Raw genomic sequence first — 21,327 nt, 5'->3', positions numbered from 1 at the left:
GTGACCTACAACTGGGTTGGACTGGCCACAGAAGCACATGTGTGAGTTGGACCGGGGCTCTTAGAGAGCCCTCTCTATTCTGTGTTTTTTTTCCTTAGTAAAAATCAGATAGCAGGTTAGCTCATGCACTGTGTGAAGCTGTCAAACGCTTCATAGAGCTGACTATGACTGTGTGTCATATTCTCTTTTTGTCATTACATCGTATCATGGGTGTGGGGTCGTAAAGGGGTGAACTGGTAACCTTTCCTCTCCCCCTTTTTTCTGTTGGTCAGGGGTACACCCCCTGTCCTTCAAGGTTCCTGTCACGTTGCGGTTCGGCACGTTACGGGGTGAGGGGGGGGGGGGGGGAGGGAGTTTCCTGGTACCACGGCCTGGGATATTGGGCGTGTGCACCGCAGAAATTCCCCCGCCATAGAGTACGTCACCGTGCGCGTCTCTGTTGGTAGGACTTCCGTGTGCTGTTAGGTCCATGTGATGGATCTGTTTCGGGGGGGTGGTCAGGGCTCCTCCTCACCAAGCGCCTATTCGGGCCTTCTGTGAGTTCGGACTCCTCCTTCCATGTGAGGGAGCCTCCATCAGAGTACAGAGCCTCCTCCTCAGATTGTCAAAGTGAGTGGACCCTCTAGAAGGTGTCCTATTCTATTGTGTATGTATTCGATTCAATTCGATTATTGAGTGTGTATGGGTTCAGTGCCTCTTCCCCGGAGAGCCCTAAAACCAATTTTTTACATGGCTCAAGGTGCAATATATTCTTTTCAATCTGTACAGCTCGCGTGGGAAGTCTCTCTGGGGATTCCCGTCTCCTTCCTATGGGAGGGTGGTGGGATGTAAAAATGTGCATTTTTTTTACCCCCGGCTGTGTAGACTGGGATACATACTGTTGGTGCTTCCTTCTTTTCTATTAAAAAAGAGTTGGAGTTAGGAAGTGTCACACCCCTCTTGTCGTTCCCCTGGGCGCCTTGGGGATTCAATGACAGGTCTAAATAGCCTGTTCATTGATGTGGGTGTGTCCCGACGCACGTATAGTGCTAGCTCGCTGTAAACAGGCGACTGACTGGCACGCCTTGGTTGCTTGAGGTTAAAACAGCGTTTTTATAGAGCAACTGGGATGGAGGTTTTTCCTCTTCCGACGACCACATCCCACGACCTGGGTTGGTTATCGACGGATTCTCGTTCATGTCTGGGGGATGATGACGGAATGGATCTGAACATATGTAGAGGGGTCTCACGCCCTTGGGGTGGGCCACCTGGCGCATTCGCCCGAACGTCTGGGTGGCGCCTTCTTTTTGGAGTAGGCATGTCGGCGTGGTTAGGGCACGGGACTGGTTCTGGTCACGCTGGTCCGGATCAGTTGAACCCGTTGTCCGCCGGGGATGCAGATCTGTTGTTCTGGTACCCTGAGGGACTTGGGCTTTTTTCAGGGGGAAAAATGCCAGGTCGGTCCGGGTGTCACAGGGTTAAGCGCTATGGAGACCCTGGTTGGGTACATTTTTACTCAGCACTGTCGTAATGGCTTACGGCCATGCCAACCTGTACACGCTCGATCTCGTCGGATCTCGGCCGCTACACAGGTTGGTCCTGGTTAGTACTTGGTTGGGAGACCGCCTGGGAATACCAAGTACGGTGTGCTTAGGGGCGGGTTCTCCATTCTTTTTCGCTCCTCTCTCACGCATGGCGAAGAGGGGCCTGTTGGGGTGGTCTTTGACCTCCTCTGGTGACCCTGTGCTTCCCGTATCGCCAGGCCCGGTCCGAAGTAATGTTTCGTCGACCGTAGGCCTGGGTTAACCCTTTTTTGAAAACTGAAACACTTGTACTGCGGTATAGCCGGTGTATACCCGCAGGTGTGTTTTGGAGTTTTTTCTTGAGGGATTATAGGAACAACCACCGCATTGGGTAACACCAAGGTGGTTGATTCCCTGGTGTGTTGGAGCAGTGTCAACTCTCGGGTTCACCGGTTGAGGGTGCCCCTGCACGTTCATGACGTCTGCCAATCGTGTCAGCCTTCTCTGCCTCAACCCCTCTGGGTGGGTTTTTTTAAATGGAGGCTTGGTCATGCAACAACGCCAGCATACGCCCCTTCCGCCGGGGCGGCTGTGTTCAGCTGTCCCCTCTGGTGCCTGTCTCGTCCGCAGTTTCCAGGCTAGGGTTAACAGCCTGTTGCCTGGTTTTTCCCCGGTGCGCTGCCTGCTTCCGTTGGTTAACCTTTTTTGTGTGCTTACGGCCATGCTGACTGCCTGTTCTGCAGGGTCAGTGTACCAGGCGGTGTACTATTGGGGGGACAGGGCTCGCTCGGCTGAGGGGCCTTTGTCCGAATACGCTGGCGATGTGGGGGGCGGGGTCACTAAGTGCCCACCTGGTGGGGTCTTGATGCTGGCATCATGGACTTCTCCGGGCCCCCGTTCCAGGGGGTCCTGTCCCTTTGGTGGGTCTGGGTCTTCCTTCGCTGCTACGGCCTTGCCACGGGGTTGGGTTTGCCCTTGACCCCGTGATTCTGGGGGCAGTAACGAGGTTGTTTCCTCCGTTCGTTCCCGGGTGGCATGCGGGTTGTGCGTGTGTGTAGTCGTGGGGTCAAGCCACGCTCTGCTCACCCTGTGCGTTGAGTTGCTTGAGTGCCTCTTCGCACGGTCGGGTCCGTCGCCCTCCCGTGAAGCCACCAATAGGGGGGGTGCCCTCCATTAGGGTGGGTCGGGGGGGCTCGGCCCTCCCTGATCTGATGGCTGTGGGGGGCCTCAGCGGGGTGTATTTGTTGAGCTTCTAGCTCCCGCTCAGCTCCTATTATGCAACAGACGCAGAGCGGGAGCTAGTGTGATACAGAACGTTAGGTTATGACTATAACCAAGTTCTGTTAACACTAGTGGACGCTCTGCGTCTAGACGCCGCTGCGGCCCTTGATTTTTCATTGTGGTGAAATTTGTTGGGAAGGAGATGAGTGTGTGGCACCACCCCTGCTTATATAGGTAAGCGGATGGGGGTGTGGCCAGATGAATGCTGGTATTTAAAGGTACATTTGTGAAATTATTCAGTGTATATATGCTGAAGCGAGATATATGCAACAGACGCAGAGCGTCCACTAGTGTTAACAGAACTTGGTTATAGTCATAACCTAACGTTAATAGCTGTGTGATCATTTGGTTCAGCGGAGTTGTACAATTGTGTGTCATCTGCGTAACTATGGAAACATAGTGATGATGTTTCCAAGTGGCAGCATGTATAGTGAGAATAATAATGGGCCAAGGCAGCTCCCCTGTGGAACTCCGAAGTAGGTGTTTCTCAGAAGAATGATCTCCAAGCCTGACGTAATATTTTATCCCTTTAATATGTTCTGAACCAGTTCAATACATAGTCAGAAAGGCCAACTAACTTTTCTAGAAGCCTGATTGAAATTCCTCCATGATGTTGTTTTCTTTGAGAAAGGAGTTTATTTGTATTGAGAATTTGTTTTCAAGTATCTTGCTGATGAATGAGAGGTTGGATATTGGCCAATAGTTGGTCAGCACATTACTGTTTAGTTTGGGTTTCTTTAGTAAGGGTCTTATGACAGCTGTTTTGAATGCATCTGGGAAAATGCCTGTCAGAAACTATTTATAATATTTAGGACATGACTTGAAATTCTCTTGAATATTCGCTTAAAAAATGCTGTGGATATAGGGTCAATACAGGAAGTGGACAGTTTTGTAAAAACTCTGTTAATGTAATTCAAGCAAATTTTGGTAACTTTTTTACTGGGTTTGCTGCAAGTAGGTACTTGTGTGTGCCGCATAATAAATACACAGTGGGAAACTATAATGCTATAACATCAGTCATTTCAACTCTCTATTTGAACGTCACTCACTAGCCTCCATGTTAAAAACTGACGATGGAAGGCCTAATTAAAGGGAAAATTACAAATGTTTTAAAGATTAAATAGCATACCAATAATATATGCTATGATATATCTGTTTTTTAATGTAATAAGTGATAACCTAATGTAACCAGAGCAGCCTATATTTTAGGAAGGAAAAACAAACCTTGTAACACCAGGACATTTGATAACTTTTCAAAATGTAATAACTTTTTCCTTTAACTCATTGACTGCCACACTGTTTTCCCATCTTTACTTCCTGGCGCCAGCGTTATTGACCATTTTCACGATGTTTGCGGACCCATCGTATATTCTATATTATAGCTATGGAGACAATAGTATGGCTAATTTGACAGGCACTATTTATAGTCCAACACTGACAAACCAGTTCATTTCTACATACTTTCGTTTGTGCGCTATTCCATGCTAAACATCGCCCTGTTTAAAAATAATCCAGTCTCATTTTCTAGATCGCGAGATATGACGTGTTATATGCATATGCGCAAATTGTTCTGGTTGCCTGAAACCTATACTATTTCCAAATCAAATACCAATATAGATGTGTCTTCACAAAGTCATCAAGGGGGGGGGGGGGGGTTGTTTTACAAAGCTGCAATCGTTACCAAAAGCATGTTTTGGACAGGGTGAGCAGCTTTAAGTACCTGGGGGTCCACATCTCAGAGGACCTGACATGGTCAACACACATAGGCACAGTAGTAAAGAAGGCGAAACAGCGCCTCTACCACCTGAGACAGTTAAGGAAGTTCAGAGTATCGGGGAAGATACTCCAGTCCTTCTACTCAGGAGCTGTAGAGAGCATCCTGACCGGAAACATCACTGCCTGGTATGGAAACAGCACGGCACAGGACAAGAAGGCCCTACAGAGAGTGGTGCGCTCAGCCGAGCGTACCACGGGTATTGCACTACCCCCCCTGCAGGTTCTATACAACAAGAGGTGCAAATCCAGAGCCTGCAGGATAATGAAGGACCCTCACCACCCCAATAACAGCCTGTTTCAGCTGCTGAGGTCAGGCAGACGCCTGCGAACCCCAGCTACTAGGACAGAGCGGCTTAGGCTCAGCTTCTTCCCCCAGGCCATCAGAGCCATGAACAATGAACATTGAGTGCTCAGAACATTGAACTATCCACACACAAGCACACATGAACACACACACGACACGCACGCTGTGCACGCTCACACACGAGCAGCCACTTAACACTTTAACATGAGCGGGCACACACTCATGTCGCACACACGCACACTTATGGCCAAAGGAAAGGACACTTTAAATTAGAATAACAGGAACAGTGTATTGCACTACCAAAGCTAACTAGCATGTCCCATATGCTCTGTAAATAACTATGTACAGATACCGAGATGTCACTCCATGTTACCTGTTACCTGTTTACTGCACAATGTTGTTTTTTCATTTTTTGATTCTATTATATGTTGTACCACTGTATTGCACATCGTTGTGGGCAAGACCACCCGCATTTCATTGTATACCTGTATGCCGTGACAATTAAAACTCTTGACTTGACTTGACTTGTTTTAGGTTTGGTAAAATAGGACCCTGTGATCAATACAAAAGCATGTTTTAGGTTAGGTAAAATAGACCTTACCTTTGTAAGAAGGTACTCCAAAATGAATAATCCCAGTAGTTCCATCACGATCATCATTACCGGATGTGCATTGGCCTGGCTAGAATATGGAAAACAATAGGTTTCACGTGAGCAAATCCGCGACAGATGGCTGTGTACTGCTTCACTTTGAGGGGGAGGGGATTCCTGCAGCCAGAGGCACAGAGGCACTGAGAGACACTAGAGACCCAGTTCAAAAGTTAGGCGATACTGCCACCTGTCGGGATTCGATCGCCATTGCAATTTTAACCTAGGCAGCAGTGCCAGGGAGACACAGGCAGGTCTGCGCAAGTGTTTAGAATGGGAAAATCGAAAAAAGGATCAAAGCATCAAAACCCGAGAAATCGGTTGGATTTGAAACATGAGAAATCTCGGGTTAATACTTTAAAATGTAATAACACCGGGAAATGTAATAACACTGGGAAATGTAATATCCTTTTCCTAGCATCACGATGGATTCAACCGGATAAAATGTGCCGGAAGGTATGGGTTCTTACCTATCTCGATGTGATTTATCTAGAGATATCTACAGCAAGACTTTTAGGTGTCAGTGAAACCAACATTGCAATCTGGTTAGAAGTGGTGGAGAGAATAAAAGCTAGCATATGAATTGTAGTGCCTGGTTAGAAACGAATGAAATGGATGGATTATCCAAGTGGGGGTCCGGGGGGGGAGAGCGAGCAAGAGCATATGTATTGTATTAGATAGCAAGTATTAGGTATATATCTCGTAAACTACATTTATATTGATTCAAATGGTGATTTACATTGGATGTTTACTGTTAATGCTTGTGTGTCTAATTTTATGTTATGTTTAAAAAAAAAAAAAAAATCCTTTAAAATGTAATAACACATTGTTTTTACACACTGGATAATGTAATAAGTTATTACATTATCTGGAAAAATAAGCATTCCACATTTATTACATTATCCAGCAAGTTATTACATTCTAAAGGGAAAAGCTATTACATTATCCGGTGTTATTACATTTTAAAGTCTTTCTAAAGGAAAAAGTTATTACATGTCCGAGTGTTATTACATTTTAAAGTCCTTCTAAAGGAAAAGGTTATTACATTTCCTGGTGTTATTACATTTTAAAGTCCTTCTAAAGGAAAAGGTTATTACATTTCCCTGTGTTATAACAACGTCACTCCAATGCTGCATGCTTTATTCCTCTTCCCCAGGGAGCTCGGGGGGTATCTGTGAGAAGAGTAAGCTGTACTCTGACGGGAAGAGGAAGTCTCTGAACACGGGCATCATCACTGTGCAGAACTACGCTTCCCACGTCCCTCCCAAGGTCTCTCACATCACCTTCGCCCACGAGGTCGGACACAACTTTGGCTCTCCAGTGAGTGACCGCTCTCTGAACCTGGACATGACCGTCTGTCTGTCTGTCTCTCTCTCTCTCTCTCTCGCTCTCTCTCTCTCTCTCTCTCTCTCTCTCTCTCTCTCTCTCTCTCTCTCTCTCTCTCTCTCTCTCTCTCTCTCTCTCTCTCTCTCTCTCTCTCTCTCTCTCTCCCCCCCCCCCCCCCCGCTGGTGAGCAAACACGTATTACGTGGTTGGCGCTGAATGAGTTGAAAGGGCACACTGTTATCTCATAATAGGTCCACAAGATCTCCCCAGAGAGGGGACTGTACTGTGGTGCCGTTTAGGTCCAGCTCCTTCAGTCAGTCCTGTTTTGCAGTCAGAGCCACTCATTTCTACCAACTGAAATAAGACACTGTGCTACCTACCACACCTTTACAAAAAAACTCAAGACTTGGTTATTAACCAATCAAACATGTAATCACTTTTAGTTCATTGTGTATTTTATTATTGCTTTTACTATTATGTTGGATTGTGTTGTAAATACTGTATTTTACTTTTAATGCTTCTGTTCTAGGTGTATGGTCGGTCTTATAACATCTTGCCAAAAGGACTACAGTTGCGAATTAGCCAGCTGGCTAAAACTGACACATTTACAAAAATGTTTATTAATGTGTACTGTCCTTTTTAAATAAACTGACACTGAAACTGCTGTTGAAAGGGCACACTTTGCTGCTAAAAGGGCACACGTTGCTGCTAAAAGGGCACACATAACTGTGTTGGTGTTTGTGCAGCATGACTCTGGGACAGAATGCACCCCGGGAGAATCTAAGGTGCAGGAGAAGAAGGAGCGGGGAAACTACATCATGTACGCCAGAGCCACGTCAGGAGACAAGCTCAACAACAACAAGTTCTCCATCTGCAGCGTCCGCAACATCAGCCAGGTGCTGGAGAAGAAGAGGGGGAACTGCTTCGTAGGTAAGGGCTACGTGTGTGTGTGTGTGTGTGTGTGTGTGTGTGTGTGTGTGTGTGTGTGTGTGTGTGTGTGTGTGTGTGTGTGTGTGTGTGTGTGTGTGTGTGTGTGTGTGTGTGTGTGTGTGTGTGTGTGTGTGTGTGTGTGTGTGTGTGTGTGTGTGTGTGTGTGTGTGTGTGTGTGTGTGTGTGTGTGTGTGTGTGTGTGTGTGTGTGTGTGTGTGTGTGTGTGTACACACAGGAGTTTGTATACTTGTGTGTGTGTGTACACACATGAGTTTGTATACTTGTGTGTGTGTGTACACACAGGAGTTTGTATACTTGTGTGTGTGTACACACAGGAGTTTGTATACTTGTGTGTGTGTACACACAGGAGTTTGTATACTTGTGTATGTGTACACAGGAGTTTGTATACTTATGTGTTTTTTTTTTTATCCACTTTTTCTCCCATTTTTCTATATTTTCTCCCATCCCAATTTCGTATCATCCAATTCAACCCTCCCTTGTCACGGACGCTGTTTCTTGCCTCCCACAAGCCGGCTGCAATGTGGACTAAGTCATACATAGCACAAGTCCCCTCCGGTACTTGAGGTAACAGCAGTCGCATCTTTTCACCTGCGCAGCTCGATCTCTCAGTGGCGAGGAGTAACGCGTGGGAGGCTCACGCTGCCCCCGACACTTCCTGATTCTACTGCGCAGGCGCACCAACCGACCTGTAGGAGTCGCTGTCCACAACGCCCGATCCCCACCCATCAGTTTCCCACCCCCTAATACGGCCAATGTGTATTAGTACGGACGACCAGCTAAACTGAAAGCAAATGTGGAGCGCTGGGCTCGAACTGACGAGCCCAGCGTCTCCAGCATTTCGTGGCGAGCGCCTTGCCCACTACGCCACGTAGCCGCCCTAAGTTTGTATACTTATGTGTGTGTGTACACAGGAGTTTGTATACTTATGTGTCTGTGTACACAGGAGTTTGTATACTTATGTGTCTGTGTACACAGGAGTTTGTATACTTATGTGTGTGTGTACACAGGAGTTTGTATACTTATGTGTGTGTGTACACAGGAGTTTGTATACTTATGTGTGTGTGTACAGTGTTTCCCCTGAAAAATAATTCAACAGCTGTGCTGTGCTGCGCGCACACTGCCGGAATCCATATTTGTGCGTGCGCACGTGCCGCCGGAATCCATATTAGCGCAAGCCGGAGAAATAACTTAAAACGACTTTAGAATTGTTCGAGGTTATTCATGTTCATGTTCATGGAGTCATGTGAATTTGCTAGGATGTTTTTGGTGTCCGCTGACACTACAAGTGCTCTGGAGGCCCAGGTAGCTGACACTAGAAGTGCTCTGGAGGCCCAGGTAGCTGACACTAGAAGTGCTCTGGAGGCCCAGGTAGCTGACACTAGAAGTGTTCTGGAGGCCCAGGTAGCTGACACTAGAAGTGCTCTGGAGGCCCAGGTAGCTGACACTAGAAGTGTTCTGGAGGCCCAGGTAGCTGACACTACAAGTGCTCTGGAGGCCCAGGTAGCTGACACTAGAAGTGCTCTGGAGGCCCAGGTAGCTGACACTAGAAGTGTTCTGGAGGCCCAGGTAGCTGACACTAGAAGTGCTCTGGAGGCCCAGGTAGCTGACACTAGAAGTGCTCTGGAGGCCCAGGTAGCTGACACTAGAAGTGCTCTGGAGGCCCAGGTAGCTGACACTAGAAGTGTTCTGGAGGCCCAGGTAGCTGACACTAGAAGTGTTCTGGAGGCCCAGGTAGCTGACACTAGAAGTGTTCTGGAGGCCCAGGTAGCTGACACTAGAAGTGCTCTGGAGGCCCAGGTAGCTGACACTAGAAGTGTTCTGGAGGCCCAGGTAGCTGACACTAGAAGTGCTCTGGAGGCCCAGGTAGCTGACACTAGAAGTGTTCTGGAGGCCCAGGTAGCTGACACTAGAAGTGCTCTGGAGGCCCAGGTAGCTGACACTAGAAGTGCTCTGGAGGCCCAGGTAGCTGACACTAGAAGTGCTCTGGAGGCCCAGGTAGCTGACACTAGAAGTGCTCTGGAGGCCCAGGTAGCTGACACTAGAAGTGCTCTGGAGGCCCAGGTAGCTGACACTAGAAGTGCTCTGGAGGCCCAGGTAGCTGACACTAGAAGTGCTCTGGAGGCCCAGGTAGCTGACACTACAAGTGCTCTGGAGGCCCAGGTAGCTGACACTAGAAGTGTTCTGGAGGCCCAGGTAGCTGACACTAGAAGTGCTCTGGAGGCCCAGGTAGCTGACACTAGAAGTGCTCTGGAGGCCCAGGTAGCTGCATATGAAAATATCTTGTATTTGTTCCAATAAATCCAATATTGAGTAGAATTATCTTGAATTATCTTATTCCACTGGCAGATAATTTTGCTTATTTTTTTCTTCTTGATTTTGGTCCATTTAATCTTGTTTTAGGACAATGTTAATCTTTGTAATGGCAAAAATATACCTTTAAACAACAATGTACTAATTCATCTGAATACATTGACGTTTTGACTTGCACCTGTTCAACTTGTCACCTTTGCATGGAACATCCTGTCTGTAGTCTGCACCATCTGTCTGTAGTCTGCACCATCTGTCTGTAGTCTGCACCATCTGTCTGTAGTCTGCACCATCTGTCTGTAGTCTGCACCATCTGTCTGTAGTCTGCACCATCTGTCTGTAGTCTGCACCATCTGTCTGTAGTCTGCACCATCTGTCTGTAGTCTGCACCATCTGTCTGTAGTCTGCACCATCTGTCTGTAGTCTGCACCATCTGTCTGTAGTCTGCACCATCTGTCTGTAGTCTGCACCCTCTGTCTGTAGTCTGCACCATCTGTCTGAAAACCACACCAGTGAACTGCTGACACCTGTTTCTCAAGAATAGCTGTTTCTCGAGAATGACTGCTCTCAGAGAAATAGCGAGGGGCCTTGGTCATTAAACCGCAAAGGTTTCCTGTGGCACTTCCGTGCATGGAAACGTTGCCCCTCTTTGCAACAGCTCACCAACAGGTTTCAGACATGGGGGACAGCATATAAGCACATTCTTTCCAAATGTTTTCTCACACATTCTCGCAGCACTCCTTTGTACTGTCAAGACTGTCCGGCCATATTCAAATAAAGACAACGAAACGTTTCTTGGATTCCAGTTTAATCTTTATTTTATCAGCTCTATCGAATCGTTACCATAGAAATATCCCATTACATCTTGTTTTCTTAAAACAAGATTAAATTGAAAAAAGCTAAATTATCTGCCAGTGGGATAAGATAATTCAAGATAATTCTACTCAATATTGGACTTATTGTACCAAATACAAGATATTTTCACTTGATAAGATAAAAAGATTTTGCAGTGTAGTTGTAATCAGGGTAAATGTCAAGATTAATGACATGCCTCAACACTTAAGAAAATGTACACAATTTGTATTGAACATAGATATAGATGATTTAATAGATAATATAAATAGAAAACATAGACATAGATACATAGAACATACTAACTGTCTAACATACACAAATCATAACACTACAACAGCACGTTACACCTAAGAAGTCTCAGTGGCATAGGCTACATTCTGCCTTAGAGCATTTCATTTTCCTGGGCTTTTGAAAGAAAAGCTCCAGGGCTCTTTGGTCGGGGAATTCACTGGTAGGGGCTCATTGATGCTGAGACGCATACAAGCGGCCAGATGGTCTCCCTGCAGCCTGTTCCTCAGGTCAGTCTTCACCTGTAAATATGGAATCAATCACTAGACAATACGTGGGGTGAGATTTGTGGCAAGTCAAATAACAAATCTGATTACAAATTACTAGGGCTGACCACGACTAGTCGAATAGTCGACTAATAAATCGAAAGGAGCCGTAGTCGACTGCCAGCCCCTTAGTCGAATGCACACAAAAAATATATATATAAATTAGACAAAACACACTAGACAAATATCAAGATGTATCAATCTGGTGGACCAAATTGCATGCTTTTGCAGAGGACAAAAAACCTTCAGTCGACACCTTCAAACACATTTTTTTTTTATTATTATTTGGGGGGTAGTCTAGTTCATAGCAGCGGCGGTCCTGATTCAGGTGCAGCTGAATCCATATAAGGGAAACACTGGTGTATACAGGAGTTTGTATACTTGTGTGTGTATATATACAGGAGTTTGTATACTTCCTACTTTACTTACTATTACTATAATTCCTGTACTTGCATATACAACTGGGCAGGTATATCAGTTATTGATACTGTGGAAAATGTTCATATCGGTGCTTTATGCATACCTTGTTGACTTCCTCTCTGTGTGTGTGTGTGTGTGTGTGTGTGTGTGTGTGTGTGTGTGTGTGTGTGTGTGTGTGTGTGTGTGTGTGTGTGTGTGTGTGTGTGTGTGTGTGTGTGTGTGTGTGTGTGTGTGTGTGTGTGTGTGTGTGTGTGTGTGTGTGTGTGTGTGTGTGTGCGTGCGTGCGTGCGTGCGTGCGTGCGTGCGTGCGCGTGTGTGCAGAGTCTGGACAGCCCATCTGTGGAAATGGTCTAGTGGAGCCTGGAGAGCAGTGTGACTGTGGCTACAGCGACCAGTGTAAAGACGCCTGCTGTTATGACGCCAACCAGGTCGACGGCACCAAGTGTAAACTCAAGCCTGGCAAAATCTGCAGGTCAGTGTGGTTAATATCGGCCAGATCGTCTGATGAGATAATTCTGTAGCTTTTGAAAAGTTCTTACACTTTACTCTTAACTGAACACAACATTTTGTTCATGCATTTGTCCTTATATTAGATTAGATTCAAATGTATTGTCATTATACACATAGACGTTTGGCATCCAACCAGAGTGCAAATGTGACAGTAAAGTGCAATAGTAATGTACAGGTGATTAAATTGGGTAGATAGATTAGTACTACTGAGTATAGTGCTAATCAGATGTGTGTACAGAGTTGTAGTATTAAAGGTCCCATGTCTTATAAAAAGCCTTTTCTAGTGTTTAGCATTGTTTTCTAGCAATGTGGGGTTGTATCAATGGGGTCTGTGTCTCTAATTCTCATTTTGGCTTATCAGTCCAGTCTTGAGTTCACGATATCCTCCCTCACTGAACTAAGCCATTCTGATTTGACTCGCTCGCTGACGTGAATAAGGCACTGGTTCTAGTCACCGCCCACAATCAACAATTCGCTCAACAACAGAGCGAGTGGAAATACTGACACTTCCTCAAACGGGTTGACGTGGCGCGGGTGCCGACAGAGAGAATCAACAATTCGCTCAACAACGGAGCAGTGGGAATAATGCAGAAGCGGTCTCCCTGTCCCTGACTCTCCCTCTCTCCCCACGGTCCACCTGCATTTTACACACAATCGCAGTCGAGCCGCTCACACAGCGCACACGCGCACGGAGCGATGTATCCTCTCTCTCTCTCCCTCTCTCTCTCCACGGTCCACCTGCATTTTACACACAATCGCAGTCGAGCCGCTCACACAGCGCACACGCACACAGAGCGATGTATCCTCTCTCTCTCTCCCTCTCTCTCTCCACGGTCCACCTGCATTTTACACACAATCGCAGTCGAGCCGCTCACACAGTGCACACGCACACAGAGCGATGTATCCTCTCTCTCTCTCCCTCTCTCTCTCCACGGTCCACCTGCATTTTACACACAATCGCAGTCGAGCCGCTCACACAGCGCACACGCACACAGAGCGATGTATCCTCTCTCTCTCCCTCTCTCTCTCGCTCGCTCGTTCTCTCTCTCGCTCTCTCTCGTATACATGTATCACGCTGTGTGGGTGACTGTCACTGGGCGGAGCCCAGCCCAAAACAGCTTGAAATCTTGAAGTGGAAAAATGCTGCTTTAGAGTACTTGATTAGAAATACAAAACAATGCATTAAAAAAAAAATTAAAAAACATACAGATGTGTTCCATAGACTCACAGGAATTGTGTAACATTGCCCAAATAGTGAAAGGAATAGCAAAACATGGGACCTTTAATATGTACAGTGATACAGGTATAAAGACACTATGGTAGTAAATCATACTGGCCAGCAGTGTAACTAGTAAGAGTAGGTAAGGGATATGTACAGATTATAGATATAGTATCTACAGATATGTACAGACAGATGTGGATCGATATATATATACGGTAAGAATAAATAAATAAATATATATATGGTATATACATGCTATCATACAGAGTTATATAGGTGATATGCAGGTGTATAAGTAGGTATATAGAAGGATTATATGCAGGTATATTGAGAACTTTTGGTTGACTGAACAGCGTGGTTGTGAACCCCGTCCTCAGTCCCAGCCAGGGCCCGTGCTGCACACCGGAGTGCAGCTACAAGGGCAGCAACGACCAGTGCCGGCTGGAGTCGGAGTGTGCCTACGCGGGCATGTGTAACGCCGGCACCCCGCACTGCCCCACCTCGGAGCCCAAGCCCAACTTCACCGTCTGCCACGGAGAGACTCAAGTCTGCCTCAACGGGGTACGTAGTGGAGCTCTCATCTTCCAGTCGCTTCAACATCGGAGGGGCGGTTTCAGGGGCTAATCATGCGTGAATCTCTCTCGTTTTTGGCCACAGGGCTGTTCTGGTTCTATCTGTAAGAGGTACGGCCTGGAGGTCTGCACCTGTGCCAGCGAGGAGGGCCAGGACGAGGCAGCCGAGCTGTGCCACGTGTGCTGCATGGAGAAAAGTGAGTAGCGGAGCTGACGTCTGAACCCGTCACTGCACCACACCATCATGGACCCATCCATTTGAGATGCACTTATAGCACTGCAGGCTTGGAAAAGGTACACATAGAGAATGAATGACAAAAACTAGGCTGAGGATATAACAGAAGGTTTAGTCCGGTTTTGAGCATATATATATATATATATAAAAGGTCGGGCTGACATGGGAACAGTACTCTAGAATGGAAGTCCAGTTCATAATGTGATGAAATATGACAGATATGTCTTCTCCTTCTCTCTCTCCAGTCAATATGACAGATATGTGATTGATTGATTGATTGATTGATTGATTGATTGATTGATTGATTGATTGAAAACTTTATTAACAGATTGCAGAATGGGTACAATACAGTACAGCTCAATACAAACAATTGTTAAGGGAATGCAGACCAGAAAAAGACTTTCGTCTTGTTTACATCAGGGTCCCCCATTTTCAATTCATCAAGACATTTATGATATACCAATATACAGTACTGTTTATGAGAAAGAGATCATAAAAAATAAATATACATTCGATGGGGAAGAAACTGTACATTGGAGGGGGTTGGGTGGGGGGGGTTGGACATTTACCAGGGCCAGTTTCGAATTGCAGCCACCCGTAGTCTTCTCCTTCTCTCTCTCCAGCCAATATGACAGAGTTGTCTTCTCCTTCTCCTTCTCTCTCTCTCTCTCTCTCTCTCCAGCCAATATGACAGAGGTGTCTCCTCCTTCTCTCAGCAGCACAGGTTCTGAACAGTTCTCCCCCTCTCTCTCCAGTGAAACCCAACACATGCAGCAGCACAGGTTCTGAACTGTGGACCCAGTTCTTCAACAAGAAGGTCACCACCCTGCAGCCTGGCTCCCCCTGCAACGACTTCAAGGGCTACTGCGACGTGTTCATGAAGTGCCGCCTGGTGGACGCTGACGGGCCTCTGGCCAGACTGAAGAAGGCCATCTTCAACCACGAGCTCTACGAGAACATTGCTGAATGGATAGTGGTGAGTGTCAAGGAACCAGACGGTTCAACGTCCCTCAGAGCCCAAACTAGGGATCCGTCAACAGAACAAGGCATAGAAAGACAACTCTAGCCTACCACCGCAGAGACTCTGGGATCGTCAGCGGTACCTCCGGCTTGGTCAGTCATCCTTACTAACACAATTGGCAGTGTTAGCGGGTGGGAAGCTGGAAGGGTATGTGTCCTGGTCATTGTAAACTGCGACTCCTACTGATCGGTCGGGGCGCCTGTTCAGCAGGGAGCGGATCTGGGCGAAATAGCGTGTACCTCTGCACGCATTACGTTCCCCCGGTGAAACTCCTTGCTGTCAGGTGAAAAGAAGCGGCTGGCAACTCCACATGTATCGGAGGAGGCATGTGGTAGTTATACACCCTCCCCAGGCCAACAGTGGGGCAATGCGTGCAAGGACCAGGAAGGGAATTGGCATAAGGACTAAATTTGGATGTGTGAAAAATACAGAAAGAATGTATTTATAGAATAAAAAAATACAGAAAAGAGAGACAACTCTTTATTCAGGGTATCTGTGGGGTATTACAAGGTCTTAACCACATAAGCATTGGCCGGCCCGACGATTGTGCGGCACTCGTTCGTCTGCCGGCTCCGGGCTGCATTTTTCGCTGATCATCCAATACACCGTTCGAACGTTAAATTTGCCGCATTTCGATCGCCACCACACTCAACCGATTGTGTGCTTCGGGTCTCAAGTTACATGACGATATATCCGGCAAGCATCATTTGACAGGCCGCTCCGTCAAATGACCACGTCTGGTAATGAACGGTCCTGAACTGATGACGAAAGTGATTGATCACTGTTGTAGCCAACGAACGTCCGCTCCGAAAGAGATCCCACACAGGCGGGTGAGAGTGGGGGAAGGTGACACAAGAAGACGAAGAAGTCCATTGTTTTGACTTGCTCGTCTGAATGAATGGCAGCGGACAGCCATTTTGGATAATCACGCTGTACACACATTACCAAAACCTTTCTCAAACACAGATTTTTCGTGGGATTTTTATTAAATTTTGACCTGTACTACATAAGACTTCAGGCTATGGAACTGCAGTGTTTTCCAGCTCCTACCTCTATGGCGGAACTTAAAAACAGGCATCTGGCAACCACTAAACAGAAATGTGAGTACACACAACTTTTACTTCAGTGTGTTCAAACCTCTTTTTCTCTAATACATTAGCATTCAAAGTGATTTTTCTTTATTGACATAGCAACTACAGAATGTTACCTTTCAAAAGAGACCAGACTCATGCATGTGCTATAAGTATAAAGTATAAAGCTAAGCTTTGCAAAAAAGTTGTCAAAAACTCAAACTAAAATGGCCCCGTTTTTGCCTGATTCTTAACTCACTCCCCACCAACAACGTTTATATGCGTGATTGGCCGACAACCGTTGAACACCAACCACATATATATACGTTATTTGGTCCGTTTAACTTTTTTCCGATTTTAATATTCTATTCAATGTCACGGACCTGTATGTTGCCATTAAAAGGCATACTGGGACCGAGGGTGCAGTACCGGCAGGGATTAAAGCGCTCCGTCTTGAGACAGATTTCCGTCAATTTGATTCGGAGTCGTGACGGATTTTTCGTCAATTGGCTACCTGATATAATATGATTTGTAGACTGGGAACAACATAAGCACCCGCCAAGCGCCAATGGCGGGCAGGTTTTAGGTTTGGCGAGTGACAATGAGAGGTCTGTCCGCCACATGGCGGGTAACAAAATAGTCATGTAAAATAATTAAAACTGTGGTGTGTTTTGGTCTTACGACAGTTGCCTTTTTTGCAGCCCCAATCTCCTCGCACGTCAATCTCTCCTTGTTTACCGACGTCACATCCACCACTTGCTTGCACTGTAACGTTACGCCCACCTGCTATACCGATTAGCTAACGTTAGCTTAATAACGTTAAATGGAAGGAGTAAGCCGGCCGCTAAAAAGAAAACCCACCACGGTTTTCTCAGACGAAAAGGATGAGCGGGACCACCTAACAAAATAAAGTTTCGAGAGGAGTGGACGTTTGAAGATAGCTGTGTTTCAAGAGACTGGCTAGGCTACTGGGGGCTGTAGTGGTGAGTTGTTAACTTGTTCCGTGTGCCTCAACTATGTCAAAAAGAAAAACAGAAACAACACATTTGTCATTGTCGTGTTACTTCACAGTACAAATATGTGAGTCCTCTGCTGTGGTTGTGAGTATCCTTTATTAGCTTAACTCCGTACCAACATCACACAGGTGTATCTCTCCGGATCTGGTAGATCCAGTAGCAGAAACGCATTCACATCATTCGGCTATGTCAGAAAACACATGTGCACAAATCCTGCATTAGGCCCACTTTAGCGGACAAAACCCAAACAAAACGTATTTCTCACACGTTGATCTACCTCTGATACTCATCGGAGCCCATATGAGCGTGGAAACTTGAATGAATGAATGAAAACTTTATTAACAGATTGCAGAATGGGTACAATACAGTACGGCTCAATACACACAATTGTTAAGGGGATGCAGACCAGAGAAAGACTTTCGTCTTGTTTACATCAGGGTCCCCCATTTTCAATTCATAGTGACATTTATGACATACACAACATACATGACATACAGATACAGGTATATAGTACTTTTACATTTGTCACATATACGATATGCAAATATACAGTACTGTTACCCAGAGATCCTAACAGAAAATATATACATATGATGGGGAGAAGACTGTACATTAGGAGGGGGTGGGTGGGTGGTACAAAATATATACATACGGTGGGGACGGGCGGCTGGGTGGCGCAGCGGTCTAAGCGCTCGTCACCAACACGTGAGACACCGGTATCGAATCCGGCTGTCAGCATTGCCTCCGGCTCGGGCCGGCCGTCATACTGACTCAATTGGCAGAGTCAGCGGGAGGGGAGTCGATGGGTGGTAATCTGGTTGTTGTAAACAGCGACTCCTACAGGTCGGTCAGGGCGCCTACACAGCAAGGACAGGAGATGTCGAGGGTAGTGTGAGCCTCCCACACGTTACACCTCGCCAATGAGAGTCTGCGCTGGCAGGTGAAAAGAAGTGGCTGGCTGACTCTGCATGTATCGGAGGGGACATGCGATAGATTCTTCAACCCTCCCTACGACCGACCAGTGGGGGGCACATGCGAGCAAGTGGATAAAAAATAATACAGTGGGGAGGAGACTGTCCATTGGGGGGGGGGGGGGGGTTGGACATTTACGGTGGCCAGTTTCGAATTGCAGCCTCCCGTAGGTGCTCTTTGAGAGCGGTTTTGAATGTGGGTAGGGAATAGGATTCAAATTTTTTTACGGCTGTAGGGCGTTCCCCATTGTTGTGGCATAATTGCGAAACGTGTTTAGTCCCTTGTTTGTATGATAACAAGCCTTTTAGTTCATGGTGCAAAAAACTAAAAAAGCCAGGTGTGTGTTTTTGCAACGTATGCCACAGGAAATTACAGTGTGGCAGTAATGGGAAAAGGGTGCTAGCACGCCATCAATCAGAAGCTAGCCACAAGCCTTAATTGCATTCGCGCTCTCCAGCACAGAGCCTGGCGGCTTGCATCCTTTCGGCAAGCAACAAGCCCTTCCGCGTTGCTCTGATTGGCCGAGCGCGCGCATGCGCATGAGGAATACTAAGCTCCGCCTAACACAATTTATACAAATTGAAGTATTGATTTCGCTGTAACGAATCATTAAAAAAATATACCGTTAACTGGAATATGTTGTTTCTTTACACATATGTTGGATTATGTAATTGGTAATTATGTAATTTGTCATGACAAACCAATAAAAAATCGCGAATTAACCGGTGGCTACAACAACACACAGTCAGGGCCGCCTGGGAGAAATGCGAGGCCCTGTGCGAGATTTTTTTCTTTTTTTTCATACAGTCAACATATTCTTAAATAATAGCGCTGCCCGAGGCTGGGCATGATACAGTCAACATATAGCAAGAGAGAGAGCGAGAGAGAGCTCCCGTTCTACAGTCAATATACAGTGTTATCGCTGCACAGACCCGGCAATGCCCCTGACCCTCCACCAGAGCAAGGCCAGAGAGAGAGAGAGAGAGAGAGAGAGAGAGAGACACATTGGAAAGAAACAACCCAAAACCAGAGCAAATTGAAATGCTATTTGGCCCTAAACAGAGAGTACACAGTGGCAGAATACCTGAGCACTGTGACTGACCCAATACTAAGAAGATCCTTGACTAGGTACAGACTCAGCGAGCACAGCCTAGCCATCGAGAAAGGCCGCCATAGGCAGACCTGGCTCCCAAGCGAAGACAGACCCACTGCACACAAGATGAGGTGGAAACCGAGCTCCACTTCTTAACAACCTGCCCACTATACCAAGACATATACTTCCCACAAATTGCAAACACCCAAAGAGACTTTGAAAACATGGACAATAACTCAAAACTCCCATACCTACTGGGAGAAATACAAGAATGTGAAATAAAGCCCATTTGAATTGAAGAGAGAGAGATAGATAGAGCATGTCTGTGTGTGTTAGAAAGAGAGAGAGAGAGAGAGAGCATGTCTGTTTGTGTGTGTGTTAGAGAGAGAGCATGTATATGTGTGTTAGAAAGATAGAGAAATATAGAGAGAGAGAGCATGTCATTTTGTGTGTTAGAGAGAGATATAGAGCATGTCTGTGTGTGTTAGAAAGAGAGAGAGAGAGCATGTGTGTTTGTGTGTTAGAGAGAGAGAGCATGTCTGTGTGTGTGTGTTAGAGAGAGAGCATGTATGAGAGAGATAAGCAAGACAGCTAAGATGAGCCCCTAAAGGATATTCAACTTTTAATGGAAGAACAAAACAGAAGGAAAAGATAACTTCACAAAGGCAACATGAATATACATAGATCCAAAAGGACAAAGAGCAACACTTAAATCCAAAGAGAAGAGGGTCTATACCAGAGAAAACAAAGTAGCAAGGAGCCAACGGCCGACATCAGCTAAATAGGCTAACTGCAAATAGAGTAGCCAGGTACTGACACCAGGTACACACCGTTAGCTACAACAGCTAGCCGGCCCGTTTGGCTCAATATAACGTTAGCTACGTTAGCTAGCCGGCCCGCTTTGGCTCAATATAACATTAGCTACAACAGCTAGCCGGCCCGTTTGGCTCAATATAACGTTAGCTAGCCGGCCCGCTTGGCTCAATATAACATTAGCTACAACAGCTAGCCGGCCCGTTTGGCTCAATATAACGTTAGCTACGTTAGCTAGCCGGCCCGCTTGGCTCAATATAACATTAGCTACAACAGCTAGCCGGCCCGTTTGGCTCAATAAAAAATAATAAGAGAGAGATATATCCACGGCGGGAATAGAATAGAGTGCATTAAAAACTCACCAAACGTCCAAGAGGATGGAGACAACCGCGTGGAGTTGACGAAGTTCATCTGCCGAACAACCGTCCTCTTCATCTTGGCATAACAATGCTGCACGCACTCTCTCTAGGTTAGCTAACGCTAGTTAGCCTTTAGCTAAGCTAGCTACTAGCCGACATGGCTATCCCGACTGAACCACACGTTAGCACTCGATATTATAACGTAGCTAAAGCTAACTAGCTGTCCCTGCCTTTAGCTAAGCCGACATGGCTAGCCTGACTGAACTGTCTAACATGCAACAACTTTCATCTTCAGTCCATCTGCCGAACGACCGTCCTCTTCGTCTTGGCTGGCATAAGCATAACCTCCAATGCTGCACGCACGAAATAGTCAAACGCAGCTGACGCACGCCGGCCGACTGTACACATGTAACCCCTCCCTTCGTTGAAACCAATAGTATGTCTGCTGCAGAGCCCCAGAGCTCCAATAGTGAGTATGTCTGCTGCAGAGCCGCAGAGCCAGGAACAAGTCAGACACATTCT

General features: G+C 46.4%; 1 protein-coding gene across 2 annotated transcripts in view; it reads left to right on the top strand.

Annotated features, from left to right (window-relative positions):
• adam10a (ADAM metallopeptidase domain 10a) overlaps nt 1-21,327 on the top strand; it is a 361,448-nt gene that overhangs the window by 328,440 nt on the left and 11,681 nt on the right. For both annotated transcript variants that reach the window (XM_084321679.1, XM_084321680.1), the window contains 6 exons: nt 6,666-6,829; nt 7,582-7,765; nt 12,244-12,394; nt 14,032-14,215; nt 14,312-14,423; nt 15,217-15,437. In XM_084321679.1, the coding sequence (XP_084177805.1) occupies nt 6,666-6,829; nt 7,582-7,765; nt 12,244-12,394; nt 14,032-14,215; nt 14,312-14,423; nt 15,217-15,437 (1,016 nt within the window). The remainder of the gene's footprint in view (nt 1-6,665; nt 6,830-7,581; nt 7,766-12,243; nt 12,395-14,031; nt 14,216-14,311; nt 14,424-15,216; nt 15,438-21,327) is intronic.

Source organism: Notolepis coatsorum, assembly GCF_963971535.1.
Source record: "Notolepis coatsorum genome assembly, chromosome: 1".
In the NCBI taxonomy this organism is placed as follows: Eukaryota; Metazoa; Chordata; class Actinopteri; order Aulopiformes; family Paralepididae; genus Notolepis; species Notolepis coatsorum.
Note: the sequence above shows the minus strand (reverse complement) of the source record. Positions and strands in the feature narration are given on the sequence as shown.